Source organism: Rhea americana, unplaced genomic scaffold, assembly GCF_003343005.1.
Source record: "Rhea americana isolate MKP2758 unplaced genomic scaffold, rheAme1 scaffold_438, whole genome shotgun sequence".
Taxonomy (NCBI): Eukaryota; Metazoa; Chordata; class Aves; order Rheiformes; family Rheidae; genus Rhea; species Rhea americana.
In genome coordinates, this window is record NW_028186577.1 from 87945 (window position 1) to 113346 (window position 25402).

Here is a 25402-nt window from a genome sequence, read left to right on the forward strand (position 1 = left end):
CCCCCCCCAAGGGAGCTTCCCTGGGCAGGCTGGCTAATTCCTGGGAAATGGCGACCTGTTTCTATCCTGCAGGGAAAAGCTGGTAATATCTCAGTGGAAAAAGTAAATAAATTTTTCTTCTTCTCCTAGGATTATCAGACCTGCCTTACGCAGGTGTAATTTACTCCACTGAGACCATTTGCCCCCAGATCCCCTAATTTGGACCAGTTTATCTAAATTATTATCCTTTTTATTTTTATTTATTTATTTATTTATTTTTAAGATTAACACAAYGCTTATCTGTTGCTCTCTGGGGGCATTTTGTGGGCTTACCTGCCTGCTTCTTGTAGCATGGCTCAGAGAAGTTAAAGTTGGGGAATTCCTAGCAATTTTTACTTTCATTTTCACCACCTTTTGCTCACCGAGTCCTAAAAGGCTCTGAAATGCTGTGGGTGTCCGGGGGAGCGGTGATGCRTAGTACACGGTGAAGTCAAGGCGGTGGAGCTCATACCCCCGAGTCTCTTGTTCCGTGATCCCCCTTTTTCGGTGGCGCTCTCTTTGGACGCTTTTTCTCCCCTTGGTAAGTGCCGTACGCTTCCCCGAGCAAGCAAGCAGGTTGTAGACTTGCAAGAGGGCACGTCACATTTTGATTTTTAATTTTCGTGGCTGCGAATGGTGTGAACGCCAAGTTTTGGAGGAGAGGTTTTTCCATTGTGGTTGTAATGGTTGTGGGTTTTTTTTCTTCTGGTGCATTTTGAAGGACTGGGACAGGGCTCGGAGGGTTTTTGGCTCTTCTCAGATGGCTTTTGTGCCCCATTTTGAGCTGAGAGATAACTCCTGGAAACTTTTTAGGGTTGCTTTCTTCTTGAATGTGATTCTTTCACTATTCACTCACGTTGCTCTACTCTTTTGCTGAATAGCTTTCAGTCTTCACTGATATTAAGGTCTGTTTTTTGTTATTATTATTTTTTAAATGTGTTCCTGTTATGTAAGTAGTTCTTAATCAGGGAATAAAGTCAGGCCACTGATGTCTACAGTGATCTCTATTTTTCAGCTGGATAAGAAGTGAAATGAGAGTCCCTAAAAGTTGACTGATCAAGCTGCTGGAAAATGAAGTTCGTTATGCAAGAAGTTCTGATGTTTTGCACTTTGTTTTGAATGGCAATGTAAATTTGAAGCCTTATGAGGGAAATTGTAAAAGTTTCCAGTTATATGAAATGTTGTTTTCTTTGTCTTCATTTGTGTGCGTTCCTATTAGCAGTCTTCCTTTGTATAATTTATAGCATACAATGAATTTCATTTCGTAAAACATCTTATGTCATAAAATATTTAGAAATGAAAACACACAACATCCTTTCCCAAAGGGTTCAGAGTTTTCATTTTTGGCATTGCAGAAAAGGTGTGAGGAGAACGCTGACTGTGCTTATGCTCAATTTTCTTATTGTTTCACCAGGATTTTGTTGTTGTTTTTATCAGAACACTGAATGGGAGGCATTAGAGGATTTTTAAAAATTGGGGTTTTGACCCGCATTTTAATGGCTCTTGGAGCTGGCTCACTTGTTATTTTATGCATCCTGAAAGCACGATCCGGAATAGGAATCTGGAAACAGTCTTTTTCAGCAGTGATACTGTATAATAACAGCATGCAGTGATATTGTATAATAGTCAACTTGTGGCATGGTTTTGACCATCAGAATCGGAGATCAGTAAAAGAGTTTACAATATCATCAGCTTTGGTCTTGTCAGGAATCTGCTTGATTTCTGGAAGGCAAGGAGAGAAAAGACCAGCCAGATCCTTCCCACCCGTTCCACTGCTGTTGCACTGAATCAGGTCGCATCCTGATGCCACCTTGCCTCAGCACTGTCTGAGTTACACATGAGCTTGTCTGAAGAGGTGCAGTGTGGAGATGGCAGGGAGCTGTGCTGGATTATGGGGGAAAAGATGTCTTTTTTGACTTGAGTTGGACAAACATCTCGAGCAGTTTTGCCTCCAGTACTCCATCCTGGCTCCTGCTCTTTGCTTTATCTTCAGCGTTTGGGTGTATGCTGTACCCAACAGGGACATGGGAGAAATGACACTCTCCCTATGCTCTGCGCCCCCGTGATTGGCACGAGTGTGCTGTGAGGTCCCTCCAACATGAGGGTAACTCTTGGATGAGTTAGAAGTTGCCTCAGTTGTGATAGGGAAGTCTTGGCTCTTTCTATCAGACCACCTTTCTCTCTTCTCTTCTGTTTGGTTCCTCCCTCAGCTCCACATAAATGTCCCACCTCCCTGCTTGGCTGGGTCAAGAAGAAAGCAAAAGCCTGAAGGTCTCTGGTTTGCTTTTAATATCGCTACCTGAAYGAGTTGGTGCAGAAGAGAGCGTGTCTGCAGAGTGAGGGTTGAATACTAGAGGACGGAAGCTATGTGGGAGGRCTTCCCTGTCCCTCCACCCCTGTGGTGGGTAGGGGCACCGTTGTTGTTGGGGTGAGGATTGCTCAAGAAAGGACAGTTAAAGGAGGATAGCAGTGAGTATGCAAGCTTGGTTAGATGAAGAAATTCTTCTCCTCCCCCCGCAGCAGCAGAATGCTTCCACTCAACAGCAGCACCAGCTTTTTGCTCTCAAGCTGAACTAAGTTGGTCACTGCCCCATCTGCACTCAAACACCCCAGGATGAAACAGTGTTTGGTKGAAGGGCTGCTACCTCAGAACCTGTTTGCTTTCTGCATGTGCAGGGTAGAAGACAAAGGGAAATCATTTGTCCTAGGGAACTACTATGACTGAATAGCTAGACAGAGCCAAAGCTTGATGCTAAGCCATGTTAGGAACTTGAAGCTGCAGATCTTTGAATCAGAGCATTCCTTGGCATCATAAAAYCTGAGAGAGCATTAGAAATCCCTTAGCAGCAGCATCTCCTATTGAGGAGGTCAAACCTTGCTCCTGTGATGTCCAAGGGAGGCAATGAGGGAGGGCCAGGGCCTGCAGACGTGTAAAGCTCATTTTCTCCGCTTCCCAGAGCACAGACTGAGTCCCTCATTTTTATCTTATCAKATCAGATGTCCAGGCTCTATGATCACTGCTGATTTGAGCTGACGTAACCTGTGGAGATGAAAAAGCTCTTTTTTCCCAGGATCAAAGATAGAGCTTCTAGATCTATGATATGTGTAACTGCATATGCACTTCATGCTTACATCCTGCTTTGTTGTTATTTCTCTTAGGCATTCACACAGAGTGAGGCTTCTGCAGACAGACACACAACATGCTTTGGAGTGCCACTGCATGGTGAAACTGTGCCAGATTGATCTGTTGGCAGAGTATGGAGGGGAAGCCACCAATGCATTTGAATATGCTGCTGGGTTGCACGTAGAACAACCAAAGGGAGCCTGACCGCACAACGATGCAAGTAGGAAAACATGGATGTGCTGTGGGCAGGAAGGGGAAGCGGAGGGGGAATTGGCATGAGAAATGAAGAGTGACATTGTCACCAAAGCAGAATGTGTTGCTTGTCCCCACAAAATGAATGGCAAGAACAGCTGCCGAGCCCTTGTTGCAGGGAAGTATGTTGCCCTTTGAGTCCCAAGCCTCTGCAGAGGTCCTGCTGTATGTGAAAGATGCTTGAGATGTTATATTTTGTAGCTGGCCACCRTGTAGATACAGCCATCGACATGACTTCTTCTTGTCTGATTCCACAGAGACCAGACTTCTGATGTTTGCTCCTTTCCCTTGTGGTATYAGCGTATTAGGCACTGTGCAGGCAAACACTGCAGTTGCTGCACCACGGTATCCAGGCCAGGATTTTGCCGTTGCATATGGAGAGAGTAAGGAAAATAAATAGTTCTGGGTGGATCAAAGTGTAGAAAAACAGATAGTCAGCAAAGGGCTCTGCTGGGTGCTTGGTAGCAGGGTTGTGTGGGGGAACRCCTCTTGCTCCTATGCCCATTGGCACTCTCTCTTGGTTTCATCCCCCTAGCCTCCTTTTYAGATGGATAATCTAAACCTGAAGGRTCAAATGAATCTAAACGTGGAGGCAGCCATAGCAAGTGCTCGCCCCCAGCTAGTGGAGTTCCTCTGTCACCGTCCTGAATGGCTGCTCAAGACCTCTCAGCGCTTCCTTCCAGGACTGACCTTCAGCAGTTTGGATGGCATCACTGACCACAAAAAGAAAGTCTCCGTGCTCCTTGACCTGCTGGAGAATGCTGGTCCTGCCACCTGGAAACAGTTTGTACAGTACCTCTGCATGGAGTGTGACCTCCCTCTGGATCTGGAGATACTGCTCATGAGCTGTGCGGGAGAAGGTAATAAAGACTGGGCCAGCTTCCTCTGACCATCTCTAACAACAGCCAGTGCATTGGCCTTCTGTAGCCAACAAACCAGTCTGGGCAGGAATGCCACTAATGCTCTTGCCCGCTCGTTCAGTGCGTCATGCCCTCATCAGGGGGATGTGATTTTCTACTCCATGGTGACTAGGCAACTCCGAGCTAGCCCGAGCCACTTGATAAAACATGGTCTGACTTACTTTCTGGCTCACCCTAACACATCTTTCCTTGTAATCCTTGGAATAAGATCAGTCACTCTAAGACGAGTTATYGCCCCTAAATAATGACAATTCATAGGTTAAGATGTGCTTTTTCGGCACGACGATACCCTCCTGGCATTGCTGGGCGCTTTCTTAGGCACATTACTCACACCACTGCCAGTACCGCTCTGCCAGTTGCAACGGGCCAGCTTTTACAAGTAAGTATTTGGGCAGGAGAGGAGTCCAGGGGAATCCCTTTGGGTTCACTCCTTTGCATCCTGATCCCGCCAGGTGCTAGTAAGCTGTGGAAAAGGGAGGCCTGTGGTCCCTCTTTCAAGAACAGCTGGGATGATTTAAGGATGGAGGGTTTCTGTGGACCCTATGGGAACCTGAATGGTCATATCATCTAGCTTCCCAAACTGGAAATGTCCTTAAAAATGAACTTTTTTTGCCCAGGCAAAACATAATATTTTCAAGGTGATAATTAGGTGTATTTGAAGGTGTGCTATGCTGTGCTGTGGATTCCTGGCTGCTTTTTGAGAGAGTGGAGCATGTCACAGCAGCAGTAAGATACAAAGCATTGATGCTAGAGTAGCTCAGGAGTTTTTTGGTGATAATATTTTCTTAATCAGATAACTTAGCGTCAATTCGTATTTCTTGGTCAGAAAGTTATTTTTCCAAATTTTCTCTTCTAGGCTTCTTGAAGAAAGGTTTTGAAACAGCTGAAATTTATCATGGTTATTTTTTCTTGGAAGCAGGATTTTTGAATTTGAAGTGTAAGTTAAGGTAAAAAAATTAAAAAATATAAATAAGAATAAAAATTATGCACCCCCTTTCTAATAAAGCTGAGATGAAATATTTTGCTAGATTTATTTGAAGAAGAAAAAAAATACTTGTTCCATGTTTTTTTTTTTAATTGCTATTTTTATTTTCCTGATCCAGGAGGAGAAGAAATACGAAAGTCTTAAAATTCTCACTTGGCAGGAAAACCACTTCTCCATAGCTCTAGTTAGCACCATAGAAACTCTGGTCACTACAATGAACATTATATTGTAGACTGTATGCAAAGCGTGTGCACAGCACAGCCTATGGTGTCAACTATATTGTTTCTCCCTTTCTGTGTTTCCTCATCCGTTTATTATTTCTTTTCTGTTAACATCCTGTTTATCAGGAAGTCTCACATCAGGAACTCTTGCTAACAGAGCGATCTTCAACACTCTTCTTGCAGTAACTTGTCAGTGATCTGCATCGGTCAGGGTGATGCAGCCTTTACTAACCGACTGCAACAGCAGTTACTTTTGCAGAATTGAGAGAGGTGGAGAAATCGGGCGGTCAGCAGGAAGGGAGCAAGGACTGAGAACGGCTTGCTCTCAGGACTGAAGCCGCAACAGAGCTGAGGCTTTTAATGCAGTGACATATCATAAAATTAAATTTTTTTTTAAGGCATCAGGGTTGACTTATCCTGGTTTTAGTGTGGCTTGCTAACAGGTTGGTGTCACTGATCCAGCTGGAGATAAATTGCTTTTGGTTTTGGTCTGGGGTATTTTTCAGTTAATTCTGACTCTGCATAGCTGTGTGAATGCAAGGGCTGTCCCAAGAGATTGGGTCAGTCTTGGTGCTTGCCAGGGGGGCACAGGACCACCCTTTACAGTAGCAAAGCAGTCTTAGATTAGGCAAGTGTGCCACAGCCCTTCAGGTTTTGCCAGATCTCCAGGTTTGTCTTCAAGTGGGTCTGTCAGATCAGCAGGCAAGTAGTTCTCAGCCAGCTTAGCTCCCCAGACTGGCTTGTGCAGGGTTGGTAAGCGTCAACGGTGGTTTAGGAAGTGGTGGGTGCCTGCAGCTGAGATGAGGGAGTGTGTAATGACACCTCATGGCTCCCTTCAGCAGAGGTACCCGTTAGATTGCCCTATCTATTTCATAAAGTTGCTCCTAGAGAAAAGAGTCTCTGAGGCCACACGATGAACCAGGCTGGAGAGCTGATCCAGGTTAAAACCAATCTGGGGAGCAGTGGTGGTTAGGTTAGACGCGGATCAGTTCTGCGACTCAGTTTGCTGAACGGCTGCATCAACGTGCACGCTGACACCAAGGGATGAGAGTAGGGCTTGAGGTGGGGGGTGGAGAAACAGCAGGACCGAGTCTTTTAGCAGCAGAACCGTCTTACTCGGCTTTACGTGGCGCACAGAGCAAGGGTTGAGGTGTTCAAACCRCTGAATGGATTTTGTGTGTGTGGCCATGGCTCAGTGCATGTGCCCATTTGGAGCCGCCTTCTTGGCTGCTTTGTTCACGACTGGGGAATACTGGAAACGACAGTGAAAGTAACCCGTATATGAAGGATTCCCATCTGATTTTGGAGAGGGATGTTTTCAGAGAGGAGCTTATCTGAACGAAACAGTCCTGTTGGTGTCCTGACTTCAGCGGTCTGAGCTGGACCGCTCTCTGAAGTTTTATGATATAGTCTGTGGAGTTGGGTATGGTGGGTCGGGTTTCCTGGCAGCTTAAGCCTCTCTACTTAAATTCTTCTTTTACAACCATGCAGCAAGCTAGACGAGGTCCCTGGCTGGCCTGCCAGCTAATGCTACCAAAAATGTCTCAAAATGGCAACAGGGCAGAGTACAGTCTTCTCTTTTTGGCTGCAGTGTGGTTTTTGATCAGCCAAAGCCTGATATTTGCTTCGTACCACTATATACATTGTGAGCTGCTTACCCTTTGTTTTTGCTTGGCCAGCAGCACGCCAGATTTCAAGAGCAAGATCCTGGCAATAACCATTTCATTTCCGATTCAACCCTTCTAGGAAATTTAAGCCAGAAGCAAGAAGCATGTGCAGGTGTGAGTGCCCAGTCGTGCACGCGAACAGGTAAGGCTGGGATGGACGCTGGGGTACTCTACTCCTGGAGTTTGTCTGCCCTCCCCAAGGGCTGCACAGGGCTACAAATATCCCATATATGGTGGCACATTGACTACAACACTGGCAAAGTCTCTGCAGAAAGGCACCGCAACTTCAGCTTTTTTTTTTTCTGTTCTCCATGCTTTCCTGATGAACCTCTCCTGTTTCATTTCCTCTCCCTGCGTTTCTCTAACTTTGCTAAGGAACCTCTCTGCAACACCTCCCTGTTTTGTGCCTTTGGTGTTGCTGACTCATTGGTAGGTGGAGGATGTTGGTTTGGCTTTTAAAGAAAGAGCAGATAGACAAATCTAGAGTTGATCCAGCAGAAATCACTTTAGAGATGTTGGAACGAGAGCTTAAAATAACGGGTAGTGGTATTTTTAGGGCTTGTTTCACAGAAGAATTTAGGACTGAGGCCTTCCCACTCAGTGCAGGTCAGGAGATGAGGGATTTGTTAGATCACCCTACACTTCCCCATGCACTTTGCAGCAACACCAAGCCTGAAAGTCAAAAGTCTTTCGTGCAAAGTGAAAATACTAAAGATTATGTGTCACCACTGAGCAGTTTCTCTGGGCACTYATGTAACAGTTACTGGAAGGGTTCGAGGCTGCTAAATAAAATTCAGAATTGCCTCTTCAGTCACCTGGTRTTCAGTTTCCGGAAATGAAACACCAGCCCTGGTACCCTGCCCGTGCAAACAGTTTCAAAGCAGAGATAGAAAGGAGGTGACTCTGTCTTGCGGCTTTCTGAGTGGATAAATGGTGGTGACAGCGGCAAAAGGAATCTAGAATATCTACTGATTCAAGTTTGCATAGGAAGCTGCCCTCAGTTTGCATCCCCTGGGAATTTATACTGGAGGAAAGTGAAGCAGCTGGGAATGAACCCTTCTATGCTGCAGGCTGCAGCCTTGGAGAGTCTTGCAAAGTCCGMTCTTGAGCTGGGTACCTCAATGGCACAGGGAGCACAGTGCAGGCCTTGGGTCCAGTAGAGGTGCTTAATGTCAGTGACAGAGTGTGGCTTTGGTGCTGGTTTGTGCCTTGCTAAGAAATGAGTTATCTGAAGGAAAAGCTGCTCCTGGTTTTGCTGGGAGATCTCCCATTCTTGCTATGTGGATTTGGAGATTGGTTTAGGCACTCGCACTGATAGCAGCTTGAACCTCTTGCTGAGCTGGCTGTGGTTCTTGATGAGATTTGCCCTCACCAGATTATGTGTGCATGCCTCAACCACTTCGTGCTCCTGGCCAGGGAGAGCGGGGCTTTCAGCCACATCTCATCTGTGCTCCCTGAGAAGTGAGCACTCCCCACCTTGTCCATCTCTGCTGGTGTTCCCCTTTTCAAATCTCAGCACCCAACTTGCCATTTACAGTTCTACCCATTCCCATGGTCGCAGAGACACTTTTGCCTCTGGTGGTTGCTCAGAGGCCGCGTCTCAGTCCCAGCAGYGCAAATACAGTATCATCTCACGTGTCATGAACTTTCCACTGGTCACTGCCCTGATCCCCCAGGGAAAAAAAAGTATTTCCTGTGCAGTTCTGTACTCAAAGCAAGGCAGATCCAGAGCTCAGCCTATGAGGAGACTCACCAGTGAGATCACAGTGTTTATAGCGCTTTTGCCCAGTGCCTTCTGGCCCTCTGAGTTTTGGTGGCTGACCTGATAGTTAGCTTTGCTTGGAAGGAAACTTTCTGTGGAGTGAGGCTACGTCTAGTCACAAGGTACTTCCTGCTGCTGCTCTCTTTCAGGTCCATCATGCGGGCTTATCCTGCTTTGGGTGGACTTAAATACTGAAGAGGAGTGGTGAACAGTTCAAAGTACCTTGGCTGTGGGCTTTGCTACAGGGTGTAGCTGTGATACGTGGTACAGCTGTTTGGTATATCCTTGTCTGAAGTCTCTCAGGCTTCTTTCATGCACTCAGAAGTGTGCACTTGCTGCATGGTCTCTTTTGCTTTACGAATGCTCGCAATATAAATCCTTTGACTAGGCTATCTGCAGCCTTTACTGCTCTATTTACTTAGGTGTCCTCCACAGAACCTGGAATTGCTCATACCTCTATTTTTTTCATCTTCCAGCAACTGTGCTGCCAGTAGGGCCAGTTCCAAGGATGCTTTGTATAACCCTGTTATGGTACTTCTGAGGTGTAAAATTCTGGCACTGCTTGGTGCTATGCTCCTCAAAAAAATAGGGTAATTGAGCAAAAGGATCTGAGCATCATTTGCTAAATCTAACACATCTTGTGTGAAACATGCCTTTGAAAACTCACATTGTTTCCTGCAAAAATTTTCTAAGCCAGACTTCCACAAGCAGCTTGCACCTTTGCACCTGCCTATTTCTGATGTCCCAGATGTTGCTGGCTGAGAGTGATAAAATTTAGATATTAACTGCTCTGTGAAGCACAAGGTCATATTCCAGTATCAGATAAGTGTTGAATCCTCATAGCTGGTTATTTGTCCCAGGGAGGTGGTGGATCTCCATYACTGCTAAGAATATCTAACTTAGTTTCTTGCTCTATCTACTGTGGACACAGGCMCTCTAATGTCTCATAGTATGGCAGGCAAGTTTGACGTTATCTACTAGGAAACACTGTATAAACTGAAGAGTTGAAATGAATTCTCTGGAGTAGTTGAGGGGCCTCTATTACTGAAGGTCTTTAAAACAGYCTAGACACTATGTCACTTGTGAGAGCTCTAGTGTGCTCTGTCTTGGACAGGGAAATGGATTAGCTTCTTGAGGACTAGCCCAAGTTGACTTTCTATACCTAAATACACCTCTGCTTTTACTTCAGTTATARAATCACAGAATGGTTGAGGTTGGAAGAGACCTCTGGAGATCACCTGGTTCAAACCTTCTGCTCAAGCAGAGTCAGCTAGAGCAGGTTGCCCAGGACCGCATCCAGTCAGGTTCTGAATGTCTCCTAGGATGGGAACTCCACAATTGCAAAAACAATTCTGTAAACTCAGCCCACATTTGCAAATAGTTGTGCCTGCTCCATTTTGCCTTTTTTTTCAGCACTCCACTGAGCTCTAGTAAGGTGACATTCGAAGTACTGCTTTGACACATTTGTACTTTTCAATTTTCAGAGTTTGGTTGTCGCCGCCACAGCAGCAGCTCTATGGGTGGTAAAGAAGCTAAACAGCAGCGACTAGGTATGTAAATGTTCCAGAAGCTGAGCAGCAGTGTGCTCCCCTCTGAGGAAGGACCTCTTCAACCTCTTTGCAAAAACACCCAAGAAATAATCTCCYTTCTTTTGTTCTTCTCAAACAAAACCTTTATTTTGTGGCTGCGTAAACTCTTGATGTGACAGATCATGAAATATAAGGGCAATGGGACCCCGCATATAACAAGCAAACATCAGTGCCATTTCAGAGATACACTAAATCCCACTTGAGGAAAAAGGATGCAGACYGCATAGGCTAAGAACACCCTTGAAGCAGGGTATGTCTGTAAAGCAACCAGCTATTGGTCATCCCTGTATCTGAGTCCTTTTTAAAACCAAATCAGAAGGCATGCTAAYAATTTAAAACTCCTTAAAGTCTCTAGAGTTTCTCTAGCACAGTAAAAACTCATGAGGGTGATTTAAGCCCACCTCTTAGAGAAATAAATAAATAGATGAGTGATGATAAAGTCAGGGCAGAGTAATTTAAAGAAAGACAGGATGGTCTGCACAGGCCTGAGGGCTGTATGACACTGGTGTTGGCATCATTACGTACAGAAGGGGCCGTCCCAAAATGCAGGAAGCTGAGCAAGTGTGCCAAGGCCAACACGAGTGAACGGAGAGTTACGAATATGCATAACACACCAACAYCTAACTTTCATTCTTAAAGAGATAAATAAGATATAGTTTTTATATGAAGCTACTTCACCCTTTTCCTGAATTTTCTTCTCTTCTTTCAGCCCCCTTGAAAAAAAAATAGGAGAAATCACAGGTTATTTTTATGCTTTCAAAATTTGTCATCTCTGGCTGGTTCCACGGAACAGCCCCTGATCTGGGCCAGCATTTGTGTGTGAGTGGCAGTATTTCTGGTCACTCATGGCTGAGAACTTTTTGCCCTCATTTTCCTTCTGTCATCTTCTCTCTCAGATTCAGGTGAAAGGTACCGACACCTCCTCATCAATTCAGTCCGCCAAAGATACGGCAGTAGGAGAGCAGCTGGACCAGCAACACAGGGACAAATACAGCCACCGACTTTCAACCAGGCCTTTGTGAACCTTGTTATTCGGCAGAGCAAAGCTTCTCGATTAAAAGAGAGAGCAGATAAGCCTCGAGAGGATGTAGCACTTACTCCGGACCCAGAAGAATGTGCGGATACAGTTGTGAAACTGTCAGATCTGTTTGACAGTGTTGTTCGGTCAGGTACCACGAAAGTGATCTTTCTTTTTGGCAAACCAGGTACAGGCAAAACCATGCTAATGCACAGGATTTGTCAGAAATGGGCAGAAGGTGTCTTACATCAATTTCTCCTCACTTTCCTGTTTGAGTTTCGGCAGCTGAATTTATTGAAAGGAAAACTGACTTTGAAGGAGCTTTTGTTTGACCTGTTTCTTCAGCCAGAAGACAACCCTGATGCAGTGTTCCAGCACCTCCGGGAAAATGCCCAGCACACCTTGATCATTTTTGATGGGCTGGATGAGTTTGCAGGTGACATGGATGTGTCATCCTCTTCTAAGGGATGCCCAGCCCTTCTATCAGATATAAACAGATATATGTCTATATCTGAACTCTTTGCAGACCTCTGCCATGGAAAGCTCCTACCTGGCTGCACAGTGCTGGTCACCAGCCGACCTAAGAGACTACCTAACTTCTTACTAAACACAGTAGATTTGCTAGCAGAAATTTGGGGRTTTGACCACAAAAAGGTTGAGGAATATGTCAGCCATTATTTTCATCAGCATTCTTTCAGAGAACAAGCAATTGCTCACCTGAAGAACAACACCAAGCTCCTCAGCATGTGCCTGATCCCTGCTCTGTGTTATGTTGTCTGCATCTGTCTGGAATATTTGCTCCTTAAACATCAGATGAGTGTGGAGCTTCCTCAGACGATGACACAGTTTTATATCAAAATGCTTCTCATCTTCATAAACAAACAGCAGGGAGAGCATGCAGGCAGTGAGGAGACTCAGCTGAACTGTAACAAGAAGGCCATTTTGGGTCTGTGTGACCTTGCTTTGAAAGGTCTGGAAGATAAGAAGCTTGTATTTTATGTTGGAGATATTCCAGAACACGTGAAAGAATTTGCTTTGTTGCATGGACTACTGACTGTCTTTGAGGTGAAGACAAGTGGCAGTCTCCCAGAGGCTGGCTATGCCTTTGTGCACTTGAGTTTGCAGGAGTTTTTTGCAGCACTATGTCTCATGATAAGTAAGAGAGTGGACAAGAACTACCTGAAGAAAAAGTTCTCTTTGAAGTCAAAGTGGACTTTAAAAAATGAAGGAAAGACTGAGTTCATGGAGAGTTTTCACATCTTTCTCTCAGGYCTGTCTTCAAAAGAGTGTAGGACATTCCTCATGTTGCTGGCTGAACAAGACGAAGCTTGGGTACAGGATAAGCAAGGTGCCATCCTGCAGTCTCTCAGGTGGCTGGCATCCACTCATCTGACAGGGCCTAAGGTCATTGAGCTCTGCCATTGCACATTTGAAACGCAAGATCTTGAAGTAGCACAGCACATTGGGAGCCTGCTGAATTTCAARCACGAGTTTAAAAACTTTAGACTGACGCCTCTGGACATGTCAGCTTTGGTTTTTGTCATAAACTCGGGCCAGGRTTTGACTCACTTGGATTTTGCAGGATGTCCCATGAACATTGACTGTTTGGAGGTTCTGGCCAGCTGTAAAAATGTAGCGCACCTGAGGTAAACACATTGTGTACTTTGTATTGATGTGCTGATGAGAGAAGGGGTTAAGGGATTGGAAGGACAAGCATGGTACTTATGATTTAAAAGGGAGGGAGGAGTTCTGGTCGGGGTAGCCAAACTTTGGTATGGAAGAAATTTATTAAATAATGAATTTATGAGCGATTGAAGGATGTTAAGGTGATAAATCCATTCTGGTTGTTTGTTTGTTCATTCCTTGTTTTGACCAAAGCCATCAAACAACAAGATAATTAGCCTCATAGATGAGGGAGAAGATGGTAGGTATTTTCTTGACATTAGAAAAGTAGGAAGAATCTAACATGCAAACGAGAGAAACGTGATCTAAGTGAAATCACTAAAAGCTACATGAACAGGAGACCACAACTGCACTCTAAGCTACCCWCTACCAATGCTTTGCTGTCATGGTGGAAGAACTCTTCAAGGACAGTCTTTTGGGATCCTATTGTGGAATTGATCTCATTCCATATTTTTATGAATRATTCAGAGGAATATGTCTAGATTTGTGAATGTGGAGAAGAAGGAAGGAGCCAGGATGGAAATTCTCAGCAATATTGACCTATTGAAAGAAGATTCAAWGGAACATGCCTGGCTGAGAGCTCTGTGCTTTATGGCAGAGGGTGCAGGCTGGAGTTCATCTGGTGGAGGTGTCAAGAATGATTGTAAAGGTAAAAAATCCCTCAAAGTTATGTGAAAAGGCAGAAGGAAATGGTGTTGTCTGCTCCAAGTTAGAGAAACATAAACAGAGATGTGAAAACCTGGATTTTGAAATCATTGTAAARAGGACAGCAATCAGCTCTTCTGTGCCTCCACTAAGGAGGAGAGGAATATCATTTAATTACTTGGTGGAAAAGCTTTCTGATGATACATCCCAACTCTAAGTAGCTAACWCAGGCCTTAGGGCAGTGCATAGAGTCTTCTACTTTCAAAGAACAGATCAGGTAGACATCTGAGGTTGGTGAGAGTGTTCCCCTACAAGAAGAGAAGAAGTGTTTTTTTTTTGAGAGTCCTTCTCAGGCTCATACAATCTTGAGTCTGTGCCTGGTTACAGTTACGGTCCTCAAGATATGAGTACTAGGAGTACTCTGTTTTGGAAGGGCTGGTGAAGGACAGTGGCTCCCCAAGCATGCCAACTGCTTTCTTACTTGTATAAAACCTATACTAGAAAAGACAGCCTATGGTGCTGCATACTAATGCCTCCCRTCATAGAAGGAACTGATTCAAAGAAGGTCTTGTCTGCCTGAAAGYTTACCTCCTCTTTCCATCATCAGTAGGTTCTATAAAGGAGGTGCATTTTCCTATCAACATCATGCCTTTTATATTCTAGACAATTTAGTTACACTGTCACCTGGGCTTAAAGCATTTGGACTGAATCCAACCCTCTTCTAACTCAGTGACTCATCACATAGGACCTTTTAGACATTCTCAGTTTGTGAGAGTTCACTTGGCCTACATGTGACCAGGAGCAAATTATGACCTTATGTCAAGAATGAATTTCAGAGTTCTGACTCTGATGGGACGTGCAATTGTCCTTCTCTTCATATATGACAACAATTATATGTGGTGTTGCTGTACCAAAAGGCAGGGGTCTTCTCCTCTTGAGGTACTTGCAGYAGGCGTGTGAATTTAAGAGGTTTCACAGTTGTCTGAAAAGATAAAGATGCTGCAAAAGAGAAGACAWTCTAATGGCTATTTCAGTAGAATTCCAATGCATTTTCCTTTTATCACGTTTTAACATACTTTGTGGGTTAGTTGCTTTTGTTCTTTGTTGTGTTTACTTTTTTTATTCATATTTTAGCTTTCGGAGTAGGAGATGTGGCGATAGCTTTGCTGCTGCCCTTTCCAGGAGCCTACGAAAAATGTGGAGCTTGAAGAAGCTTGAGTAAGTGTTTGCTAGTAAGGTCAGGACCTCTTCTGCTGTGTTTCCATCTTGCAGTTTAATTAYGTCTACTCCTTTTAGGCTCATCTGCTCTGTGCAGAGAGTAATACGGTGTCAGAAAGAGCAGCACGGATACATGTGGTTCTTGTTTTGTGCTGCTACTCAATAACAAGAGGAATACTACATTGCTGGCTGCTGGTAGAACAGGCAAGATGAATACAAATTCTGCAAGGAACCAGAGTATTTGTGCTCCATAGCAACCRTACTCAAAAAAGGCAGTAGCTTCCTTAGGGAAAACTCACTCTTCAGTCTGTCTCCCAGCAGTGAAGTCAGATACTGGGAGTTGAGGCATATTTTGCAAATAAAAGACCCTCCTCTGCACACACAYGCCCACAGGTCCTGCCTGAACCTGGCTATCAGGGCCTATTGGTACTCCTCAGAAGGAGTTGGCTTGCTTGACRCATGTGCACAGATGAGGGTACAAGGTGGGATTATTCTCAAAAAGAGTAGGTGGCCCTTTGATTTGAGGACCTTTCCCCATGGCCCCCCCCCCCCCAAAAAAAAAGAAAACACTTGGAGAATACTGTTTTTATTTGTTTGGGGGCTTCAGTCAAGCTCCATTCAGACAGGGAGAGCAAAGGCAAGGAGAACTGGCAGGAGGACTCCAGGGTTAAACCACAGGTTTCCTTTTCGAGGGCTGGTGGAAGAAGGGGAGGTAGCAGTAAGAAAATGAGATGAGGAAGGGCTTGCAATTAGCCAAGCTGGCTTGAGTAGGTGCTTTGTGATGAGTCTCTACAGAAATACTCTTGCAGTGAGTAGTGACTTCACTTGGGCCTTGCTACTCTCACACACTGTGAATAGTAGAAGTTGCTCAGCYGTTGCCCAGGCAGCGCCATTGCTGGGGACTTGCAGGAGCAAGTTCTACCTTGGAAGATAATCTGGCTTGGCAGGCTACCCAGGCCCTACATTGCTGATGGCAGTTTTGTGCAAGGGATGGGCTGTAGCTGGGAGACAACCATCTATAGGGTTGGTTTCTCYGGTGATGAACCTTAAATCAGGCTGAAGACTGAATCTAGAGCCTGACTTCCCAGAGCAGAAGGTCCTGGTGAGAGCTGTGAGCCTGCTGCACGAGCATTGCTCATGGTGGCTGGGGAAACAGTTGTGGGAGCAGCACAGTCATGACAGCAGTTGAGTCACTCTGAGGAGAAGCAGAGGAAACATTGAGCTCTAGAGGTCTGTGGTCATCCTTGGAATAGATGCCTGCATTAGCAGACTTCTACTGTCGTATTGCCCTCTCCCAGGCCAGGGAATAAGTGGTCTCCTTACTAGCAAAACTGCTGCAAACCTCSACTCTTAAAGCCGTTCAGCTAGTAAAGCTGCTGCCATCTGCAATCTCCTGCCTCTCTGWGGGAAGCCCCAGCCTCAGATGCACATCCACAGTAAGGGGCATACGCTTCACCACTGAGCTTAGCAAAACGAAGAGAGCTAGAAGAGCTGAACAGAGGAATGGCAGGATTTAGGCACGACCTGATGTGCAAATTAGAGAAAAGCGGGTGAGAGACTGCACCTGGGTTTTGAGGTCTAGACAGGAGTAATAGTGGCTCTCTCCCATGGCTGGTGCAGGGGAGCGGGCATGGGCTTGCTGCCCATGTGAGCTGGGAGGGATAAATGTGCATAGCGAAAGAGATGCCACTGGGTTGAATTTTGCCCTAACCGAACAGGAGTTTAAAGTTGGTTGCAGGCAATGGAGTCAGGCCACTTCTTCTGTGTGTGTGTACTGGGAGTGTGGCTCAGGCACACATCTGAGAGAGGTTTTGCCATGTGCTCCATGGCATGCTAGCCTCCCCTGTGCTTGTTTTGAATAGTTCTTTTTTTTTCTTTTTTTTTTCCAGGTTGACAGGTGGGATTATCACAGCCAAGGGGCTATCTAATCTGATCCAGGCTTTGTCACATTGCCTCCAGCTTGAGGAAATAAAGTGAGTTTGTGGTGGCAAAACCACTCAAATCAGCTAGTTGTTCTTTGGGAGCCTGGGATACTGATGAGATGATCTGTGTGCAGCTTGCGGGACAATCGGCTACGGGACCTGGAGGTGAAGAGGATGACGGACGTGTTTTCCAGAATGGAAAAGCTAAAGAAAATAGAGTGAGTAAAGATGACTTAAACCTATTTAGCATGGCAGGCATTGAGAAACCAAGCAAAGCATCAAAGAGTTTTAGTCCCAACCAGAGCAGAGCTGCTGGATGCCTGGGGAAAGGTGACACTCTCTCTTAGAAGTGCCACTGGGGGACATGTGGGACAGTAACCTGGGGTACAGATATTTCATGATGTAGATGGAGCTAAGCTGGAGGTGGTATGGCTCAGTCTGAGATAAACTCAGCTTCACATTTGCAGGCAGTTCCTGACCTAGTCAGGACACATCCAGAAATAGTCCGTAGGGAGCTCTGCCACCRCTGACACCTCTCTAGGAATTACACATGCTCAACTTGCTGCATGGCACAACTTCTTCCTCTACCTTAGCCCCATGTCTCTCTTTCCCCTTCATCAGGCTCCATTTGAGAGCCTTTGCCCCTAAAAAAAAGAGAGAGCTCCATCGCTGCCTTTCAAGGAAATGCCATCGTGTCCCCAGTGAAGCGGCTAAGTATACGGAAAAGGTAGGCAGTGTAACTGCAAGCCTCACCACTTCACACATTTCTCTTACAWACACACAGTGTTACTGTCATAGATGATTCCTCTGAGGTCTTTGGGAATGGTGCTCCGTAATCCTGAAAACAGGTACCAGATTTGTAGGAGCAAGACCTTACGTCTCATGCGGAGTGAAGTTCGACAAGTAAAGAAACAGCGTAAATGTGTGGTTAAAGAATAAATACTCAGCGTTTGCTAGGATCCTGGTTTCAGAGRTGTTTAAATGTGAGGGTTCAGATTACTCCTCTTTAATACGCCGTACTTAAATTGGTTGATTTATTACAGTGAGAGTTTATCTCTGCAGCGTGGGTCAATTGTGTAGTCATAAGTGCATGTAAGCAAAAACCTTACRTTTTTGCCCAAAAATGGTTATTGATTCTTCTGTTGCATATATAGGAATTGTCTCTTATTCTAAATAGATGGGAACTATAAGTTGGAGGGAAGAACTGTGGTCTGATAATGTYTTTGTTGGGTCTTAAATGCAAAATTCTAAAATTTTGGAGGAACCTGCTAGCTAAAAGCGTGTGTGCGCCAGGGTGTTTAGGATGTGAAGCGGAGTGCATCTGCATGGCRAAGGAGTGTGCTGTTGGCTCCAACAGCTGACATTGTGTCCTCTTCCTATTGACAGTTTGAGCTACAACAGTCTTTCCCTGAATGTTGTTCTCATCTTGGCAAAGGGAGTCGTCGGGTGTCAAAATGCTACTGAACTGCATGTCAGGTATCAGTATATGAGAGCAGTTAAAAACAGATGTTGTCTTTAAAAATGGACTCTGTTTTGCAGCCTARTTGTCCAGTAAACAAAATCAATGGAATATTTGAAAAGAGCAAGAATTTTGCTCTCTTTTTTTTCTGTTGTCTGATTGAAACAATTTGAATAAATTATATTACGGGCTTACTGTTTATATATTTTTAATAGGTCTTTTTATCCTTGGTTTAAAATTGATTTGCAATGTGTAATATCTCTTCATATGTAAGAGGATCTAAACTTGTTTTTTAAGCTCTGCAGTGTACCAACTGGGCCATAGTTCTTTACTAGCCACCATRAATTTGCTATAAATCAGTTTGATTTACTGAAAAGATAGGAATTAAGTAGCTGTATCTCAGTAATAAAGTAGTTGTATCTCAGTGTTCCTTTAAATTTTGATCTTTTCATAGGTCCAAAATGACAGAGAATGGGGAGAATTTTTGAATCCTAGCTCTTACGGTTGGCTTATGTCGCAAGTTTAACAGGACAAATTGATCTTTGGTATAAGTCAAGGGAAATCATATTGCATACAGCTTTTTCCCATTCTTCTCGCTGTAATTCTGTAATTGAGTTTTGGGGAATACTGAATCTTTTTCCAGCAAACTGCTGGCTTTGCAAAATAAACCAAACAAACAAACCAAAAAAACCTCCACCCAACCCCTTTCTATTTAACTCTGTTGTTCTCTCTGTGCACTGCAKCTCCAGTTCAACAGGCAGGGCATCCTGCTGCTCTCTAGCCCCATGGCTGCTCTTTGGCTTGCCTGTGGGAATGTGCTAGCATGGCAGATGTCAAGGCCCTCTTTAGCAGACAGCATTATCTCGGTCCTTACTGAGCACCTCCATTTTAAAAAAAAGTCATCCTTCCACCTGTGCCCTAATGTTGACTTGGATCTCATTTTCAGGAAGGACACCGTGATAATATATTTTTCYGGCCAATCTGGAAAAGTGCCCAGGTGAGAAATTGCACTTAGTGTCATGCTTTATTTAAAGTTATGCTGATTCAAACCATCTGTTTGGTGTCACTGTAACCACCCCAGCAACAGGGTTGATTGGAGAAGGTAAACCAAAAGAGGAGGTCTTTGCGCAGACCTACTGGCCAGGTCCACGAAGGCAGTGCCTTAGTGCCTCTGTAAGTCTGCAGTGGTGCATTTGTGTTGCAAAGCTGCTGATGCCGAAGCCAGTGGGGATTTGTCTATGAAAATAAGCAGAACAGAAGACTTTGCTCTTTTTCTAGTTGGCTCCAATGTTCTCCCTGCTTGTGCACACTTGTGAGGGGAGGATGAATTTGACCCTAATTAACAAACCGTGAAACAGTCTCTCAGTTCCTGATAGGAAACTCCCCGTGCCCTGTGTTGTGCGGTCTTCAGGGGACTTCACAGTTTTTTCACAGGCACGTGTGAACTGAGACAAAACATCCTGCATCTTAGCAATGACTTTAAATGTGGGCTCAGCATCAGGTTGATTCAGACATACACTGAAATCCCCTGTGGACACCTCTTGTGCTGACTGCTCATGCCTCCTGAGAGGTCTTTGGGCTCTTGAAAACCTTTCAACCGTTGCATGGTAGGGCAGGGCAGGAGAATGCAGCCCCTGTGGTTTCTTCCAAAAAACTTCCAGAAAATGCTAACCGGCCCCTAAGTCCTCAGATACTTTGCAAARGCATATTAAAGGCCAAATCTTTCACTTGTTTGCAGATCTTTGGATTTGAGAGGGGAAGAGAATAAGGAACGTGCGACTCAAACTAGACATATGAAGTTATGGTAAGAGAAGGCATTGAAATTCCTGCTGCTAATGTGATCCTCGCTTGACAGGTACCACAGAAAGACAAGAATGTCAGCTGTGTTCGTCCTTAAGGACAAAGGGTATTTCCACATACAAAAACATTAGAAATAAACTTGAGTCAGCAAATTAAAAGAAAAATAAAAATCCTTGTCTGGCCATACTAGTGGCTTCATTTCCTTTGTGCTGGGCTCTACAGCCCCGGAGAGGCAGAGGGTCCTTTCACCATCCACATGCTGCCATATATTCTTGTAGCTACCAAAGCTTTTCTTTCTGGTTTGGGCTCTAGAAGAGACTACTGGCTCTTTTCATAATAGGCTCTTCTCAAAATGTTGCTTGAGCACGTGAAAGCTGGGCAACGTCCCTCCTATGCCTCCTTCTCTTGTCCTCACAGCTTGGTGCTACAGGAGCAATCATCCGCTTCGTGTGGATGGTGGCGCCAGGTGACTCTGAAACTAGGCTTTGCACTCGCACAGCGCTTTCTAATTGCAGCCCTCTGCACTCCTTTTGCAGCAAGGAGTGCAGAGAGCCAAAGCAGTATGCCTAGCACTGTGTGGCAGAGCAGGAAGTAAAGCCTCCATCTTCTGGCATTGGTCTGTGTRTCCTTGCCTGGAGAAAAGGACATCAGGAAAGCCTGGGGCCTGCCATCCCCTCACWGCTCATTGACTCTTCCTGTTCACAGCTTGCAGGGTTGCAGCTTGAGTCCTCAGCATGCAGAGGAGATCGTAGCCATTCTCCAGAGCTGCCCCCGTCTCTCAGAAGTGGAGTAAGTACMCCATTTCCTTCCTGTTGTGTTGCTACAGGTTTTGTTGGGGGGGGGGTGGAGGGGGCAGGGAATGTGCTGTAGAGAGGTCAGCAATGAGACATGGGGCCTGGACCTGAGGAGGGGTCCCAGCACTCTTTGTTAGGCTTTCTGGGATCCTGGTTGGGGAGATGGGTACTGAGCAACTGTGGAGGTGCTGTGACAACTGCAGCCTCTGGCTCYCTGGGGCTGTAAAAAGAGATGCCATCACAGAGCAGACCCTGCTAATGGAGCAGTGYAGCACACTGGAGCCAATGCGGAGCTGCGAGAGCTCTGAAGAACCCTGGGATCCTCTGCAGGGATGATAGATAGCTTGTGTGTTGTCCTTTTTGTCTTCTAAGCTCATCTAGTACTTCTGGGAGAGGTGAGAGAAGGATCCTCTCCCTTCCCGTTGCAAGGAGCATCAGCCCCATCGGGCCTTATTTGCCTATATATGGGGCGACTTGGATTTAGCTGTAGACCTGTCCTTCTAGTTGGGCTGTACTGACACAGGAATATCTGTTGCAAGGCAGTTCAATCCAGCTTGTGTCTTGGATTTAGCTACACTCAAAAGCCTAGCTTTCTAGCTCACTGATTTTAGCTGGGATCTGGAGATCTTTGTTGTCCAATGTTTTTTTGCCCAGGAGAGCAGTAACCACCCACACAAATGCTTTTTTGTTTCTCAGTCCTTCCAAAGTTTTATAAAGTAAGATGTTTTGGGGCCTAAAACATGAGACATGTTGCCCTAGGGATAAAACTCTGTGTCCAAAGTTGCAGAGAGAAACAGAGGAGATGGGGGGATTGCTCTGAGAGAGGACAGCAGTCCAGGCAAGAAAACAATTGTAAGAGAAAGAAAGCAGGCAGATTTTGATGGCTTTGTTATTTATACTGTTCAAAGCAGTCCCCACTAACTGGAAAATGCCTCAGTTTATCAGGTAACAAGCTTGGAGATGAAGGCTGCAGCTGTCTGCTGAAAAGTCTCCCTTCGATATCAATTTCGAAGCAGTTGGAGTAAGTATTGCCTTGTACAAAACCAGATTGCCCTTTTATTTGGAGCTGGCACAGACCATGCAGAGATGCTAAGCAGGGATCAAAGTAGCGAAGGCCTCACGCTGAACATTGCTGCAGGAGCAGCCCTGAGCATTCTTGAGGAATGATGAGTCCCATCCTGTAAGACTGTTCAGGCTGAAGTTGCTCACGTGCTCAGAGCACCACATGCAGAAGCTGGTCTGATTGCATCTGAAGTGCTAAAGTGCCCTTTCGTTAAAACGCCTTTCTTAGAGGTCTGTTTTCCATCATGCCATTTTGAGATGAAGTTGGTTCAAGCATGGAGCATATTAATGGCCACTTCCATCAGCATGGTCCTTCCTTGCGCTTGTAGCATGTACGATTTCAATGACCAATTATTTGTCTTTTTTCTCTTTCTTAGTCTCAGTGAAAACCACCTTTCTATTGAAGGCATTTGCAGTTTGTTGAAGTCAGTAAATACCTGCCAGAAGATAATGGAGGTAGAAGTCAGGTATGTGAGTCCTGAAGAATCATCTTTGAGGCTAACCCCRATATACAAGTCTGAGAGTTAGGTTCTGAGATTTACACGAAGCAACCTCAGAAGTGCGTGGGTGAAGAACATAAACATAGATAGTTGCTAGCACTTACACATGGTGATTTGTTACATTGCTGTAAGTTAACTCTATCTGAGCCATGAACCAGAAAAATTTGAGAGAGCCCAGGATGCAGGACTGCTTATCCTTTGTGTGTGAGGACAGTTTGAGATTCTTTTCTGCTCTCTACCCTGAGACGATTYGGAGAGACGTTTGCAATGGAGCATAAGAACTGATGATATCTCCTGAAGTGAAGTGGAAGTTCTCTTCCTGTAGCTTTCCACTGGAAACACATTGGGGTTATTTTCAGGTGTAACAGTTTTGTCTGCACCTTCTCTTTGAATGGTCCTAAGCAACTGAGTCATCTGATGCTAGATAAATGGGTCCACCCAGGATTTAAAACTAACGGCACGATCTTTTGCTTGCTTTGTGAATGTTTTAAGTGATTGATGGCAGCAGAGTTTTGGACAGATCTCCAGCAAAATCAAGCATTCATAAAACATGAATTTATCTAAATAACCGAACCATGATGTTGATTAACTTCTCTTCCTTCTCTTCTTCCATCAGCCTTTGCCATAAGACTTCAATCTTGAGATTTACAGGAGACAGAGAATTTGCTTCTCCTCATCCCAGGTAGAGTATGTTTGGTTTTTTTCCATAGCGTCCTGTTTGCTTAGGTCTCATCCTGTTTCGAGAGCCAAAGGATAATGTCTCATTTCACAGCCATTCTTGCCTTTTGTCCTCCATCGAATCTAAAAGTAGTACTTTCTCATGGTTTTCTCAGTCATTTGGGAAGTTTTTGACTAACGTCTATAATATTTCATTTTGTTTTATGGCTCTAGAGCATGTTTCACCCATAGCATCCTAAGCAAAGCAGCTTGTTTAGTGAGAGCTGTGCTATCTGGTAAATAGTAAATATCTGGTAAATGGTAAATATCTGGTGAATAATAAAGAGAAACAAACCCTCAAACCCCCAAACCAAATTCCCAACAGATTCATAGATCCCTGCACATTTAGAAGAATCTCGTTCAGTATATTATGCATTCTGGGTTATGATAGTCCCAACTCAAAGTAAGTTAGAGGCTTTATTTTTCCCTGCAGAAAATCATGAGTCCAAACAGCTCAGCCCAACTTCTTGATTCTGAAATGGTCCCCTGATGCTTGTGAGAGTCATATGCTTGTTTATTTATGCTCCTGTTCTCCACGGACTGAAACGATTGAAAAATAGCAATTCCCATGATACACCTCTCAGCAGGGCTATCACAGCATGCAACTCAGTTGCTGTGCCCGTGTTTGGAGGAGAATGACAGGCTGACGCACATGATCGGTGACTCCTTTAAGGTACCAGATAACTTTTCAAACTCAGGTATTTTCTGATTTGGATATTGGTTTTATTCATTAGCAACCAGAGTTTTTCCACACACATGGATGCTGTTCACAAGACRTGTCTAGGCAAAAACTGAATTCTCTGTCAAACTGAAGCTCAGATGGGAAATCTGTCTTTCTTCCCCTTCTCACCCAGTTACCTGCGCTCTCACRTATTTGATTAATACCTGGGAAGATATAATTGGCAAGATAGGAGTGTGGACTAGAGCCACGTGAGCCCCAGGGATCTCCTGAATTACTGAAGTGTAAGTAATTTACCCTTAAATTGTTCTGCTTTTGTGCTCACTTACTAGGGGAGAGCCAGTGTTCTCTATTGGTGACCAAGAAGATCGAGAGGAAAACCAGACACCTACTGCTACAAAAAAAATAAGGTAGTATGACAATTTTTCATGTATTACCAAATCTCTGGATCCTACAGCCAATGAAACCACCATATCCAAGTGATTCCAAGTTGAATGATGAAACACAGAGAGTCRGTAAAGACTCCATCAGTCAGTTGTTTGTCACAGTGTTCACAGTCCTGGCTTGTGGCACAGTAAGCTCTGTGGTTAGCATTTGTGGTCTCCTACAGGCTTCTGGGTTATGGTGTCTCGCTCACAGAATCAGCATGGTGACTGTGTGGTTAGTGAATCAGCTCCCATGTTGGGAGTCTGGGAGGTTGGCAGTGATAGAGCTTGTGGTGTTGGAGGGGCTTGTTGTTGTTCTTTGGAAGCGCGTCCTGAGCTGGATCCRTGTTCGGATGCACATCAGATTATGCTCCAGCTCAAAGTATGCTCAGCTGTTTTTTAGGCTGCAGAGAGGAATGAGAAAGTTGCGAACAAAGCCTTTTAACCAGGATGCTGGAGATCATCACATTCTTTGTGCCACAGGTTTCCTTCAAGATATAGTGCATCTCTTTTGTCTTGCAGACAAGAGCCTGAAGCACAGGTTATCAGTTTTTGCAGCCAAGAAAAGCAAGGCGTTTCAAAGGAATTATTAATTTCACAACTTTTACACCATCTCCTGATTGATTATCTGGCTTTCTGAAGGAGTGAGATTTAGTCTTTGCAATCTTGCAGCCCTGGACCACTGATTTCTCTTTTCCTCCTAGACTGACTGACAGTCATTTTCAAGCCAGCRACCTGGAGAAGCTGTGTGCAGTCCTGAAGGAATGTAGCAGTATCTCAGAGCTWGAGTGAGTCCTTCTTTACTCTTATGGTTTTTATCTGCAGTTTGTTGCCGTATTGTGAAAATGCCGTTTGCCTGTTCCGCAGTGTTTTCTGGAGAGGGTGGTAGAGACATAGCTTTTTAAAAGACTTTTTTTTCTTTTTCTTCTTCTGTTTTTTTTT

General features: G+C 44.7%; 1 protein-coding gene across 2 annotated transcripts in view; it reads left to right on the forward strand.

Annotated features, from left to right (window-relative positions):
- Positions 1-25402, forward strand: part of NLRC5 (NLR family CARD domain containing 5) — a 52120-nt gene that overhangs the window by 611 nt on the left and 26107 nt on the right. For both annotated transcript variants that reach the window (XM_085315727.1, XM_085315728.1), the window contains exons 2-18: positions 3178-3362; positions 3930-4254; positions 7267-7329; positions 10434-10499; positions 11435-13202; positions 15019-15102; positions 16992-17075; positions 17159-17242; positions 18411-18500; positions 19430-19480; positions 20222-20287; positions 20989-21072; positions 22015-22098; positions 22517-22606; positions 23256-23321; positions 24368-24445; positions 25165-25248. In XM_085315727.1, the coding sequence (XP_085171853.1) occupies positions 3357-3362; positions 3930-4254; positions 7267-7329; positions 10434-10499; positions 11435-13202; positions 15019-15102; positions 16992-17075; positions 17159-17242; positions 18411-18500; positions 19430-19480; positions 20222-20287; positions 20989-21072; positions 22015-22098; positions 22517-22606; positions 23256-23321; positions 24368-24445; positions 25165-25248 (3173 nt within the window). In that variant the 5' untranslated portion in view covers positions 3178-3356. The remainder of the gene's footprint in view (positions 1-3177; positions 3363-3929; positions 4255-7266; positions 7330-10433; positions 10500-11434; positions 13203-15018; positions 15103-16991; positions 17076-17158; positions 17243-18410; positions 18501-19429; positions 19481-20221; positions 20288-20988; positions 21073-22014; positions 22099-22516; positions 22607-23255; positions 23322-24367; positions 24446-25164; positions 25249-25402) is intronic.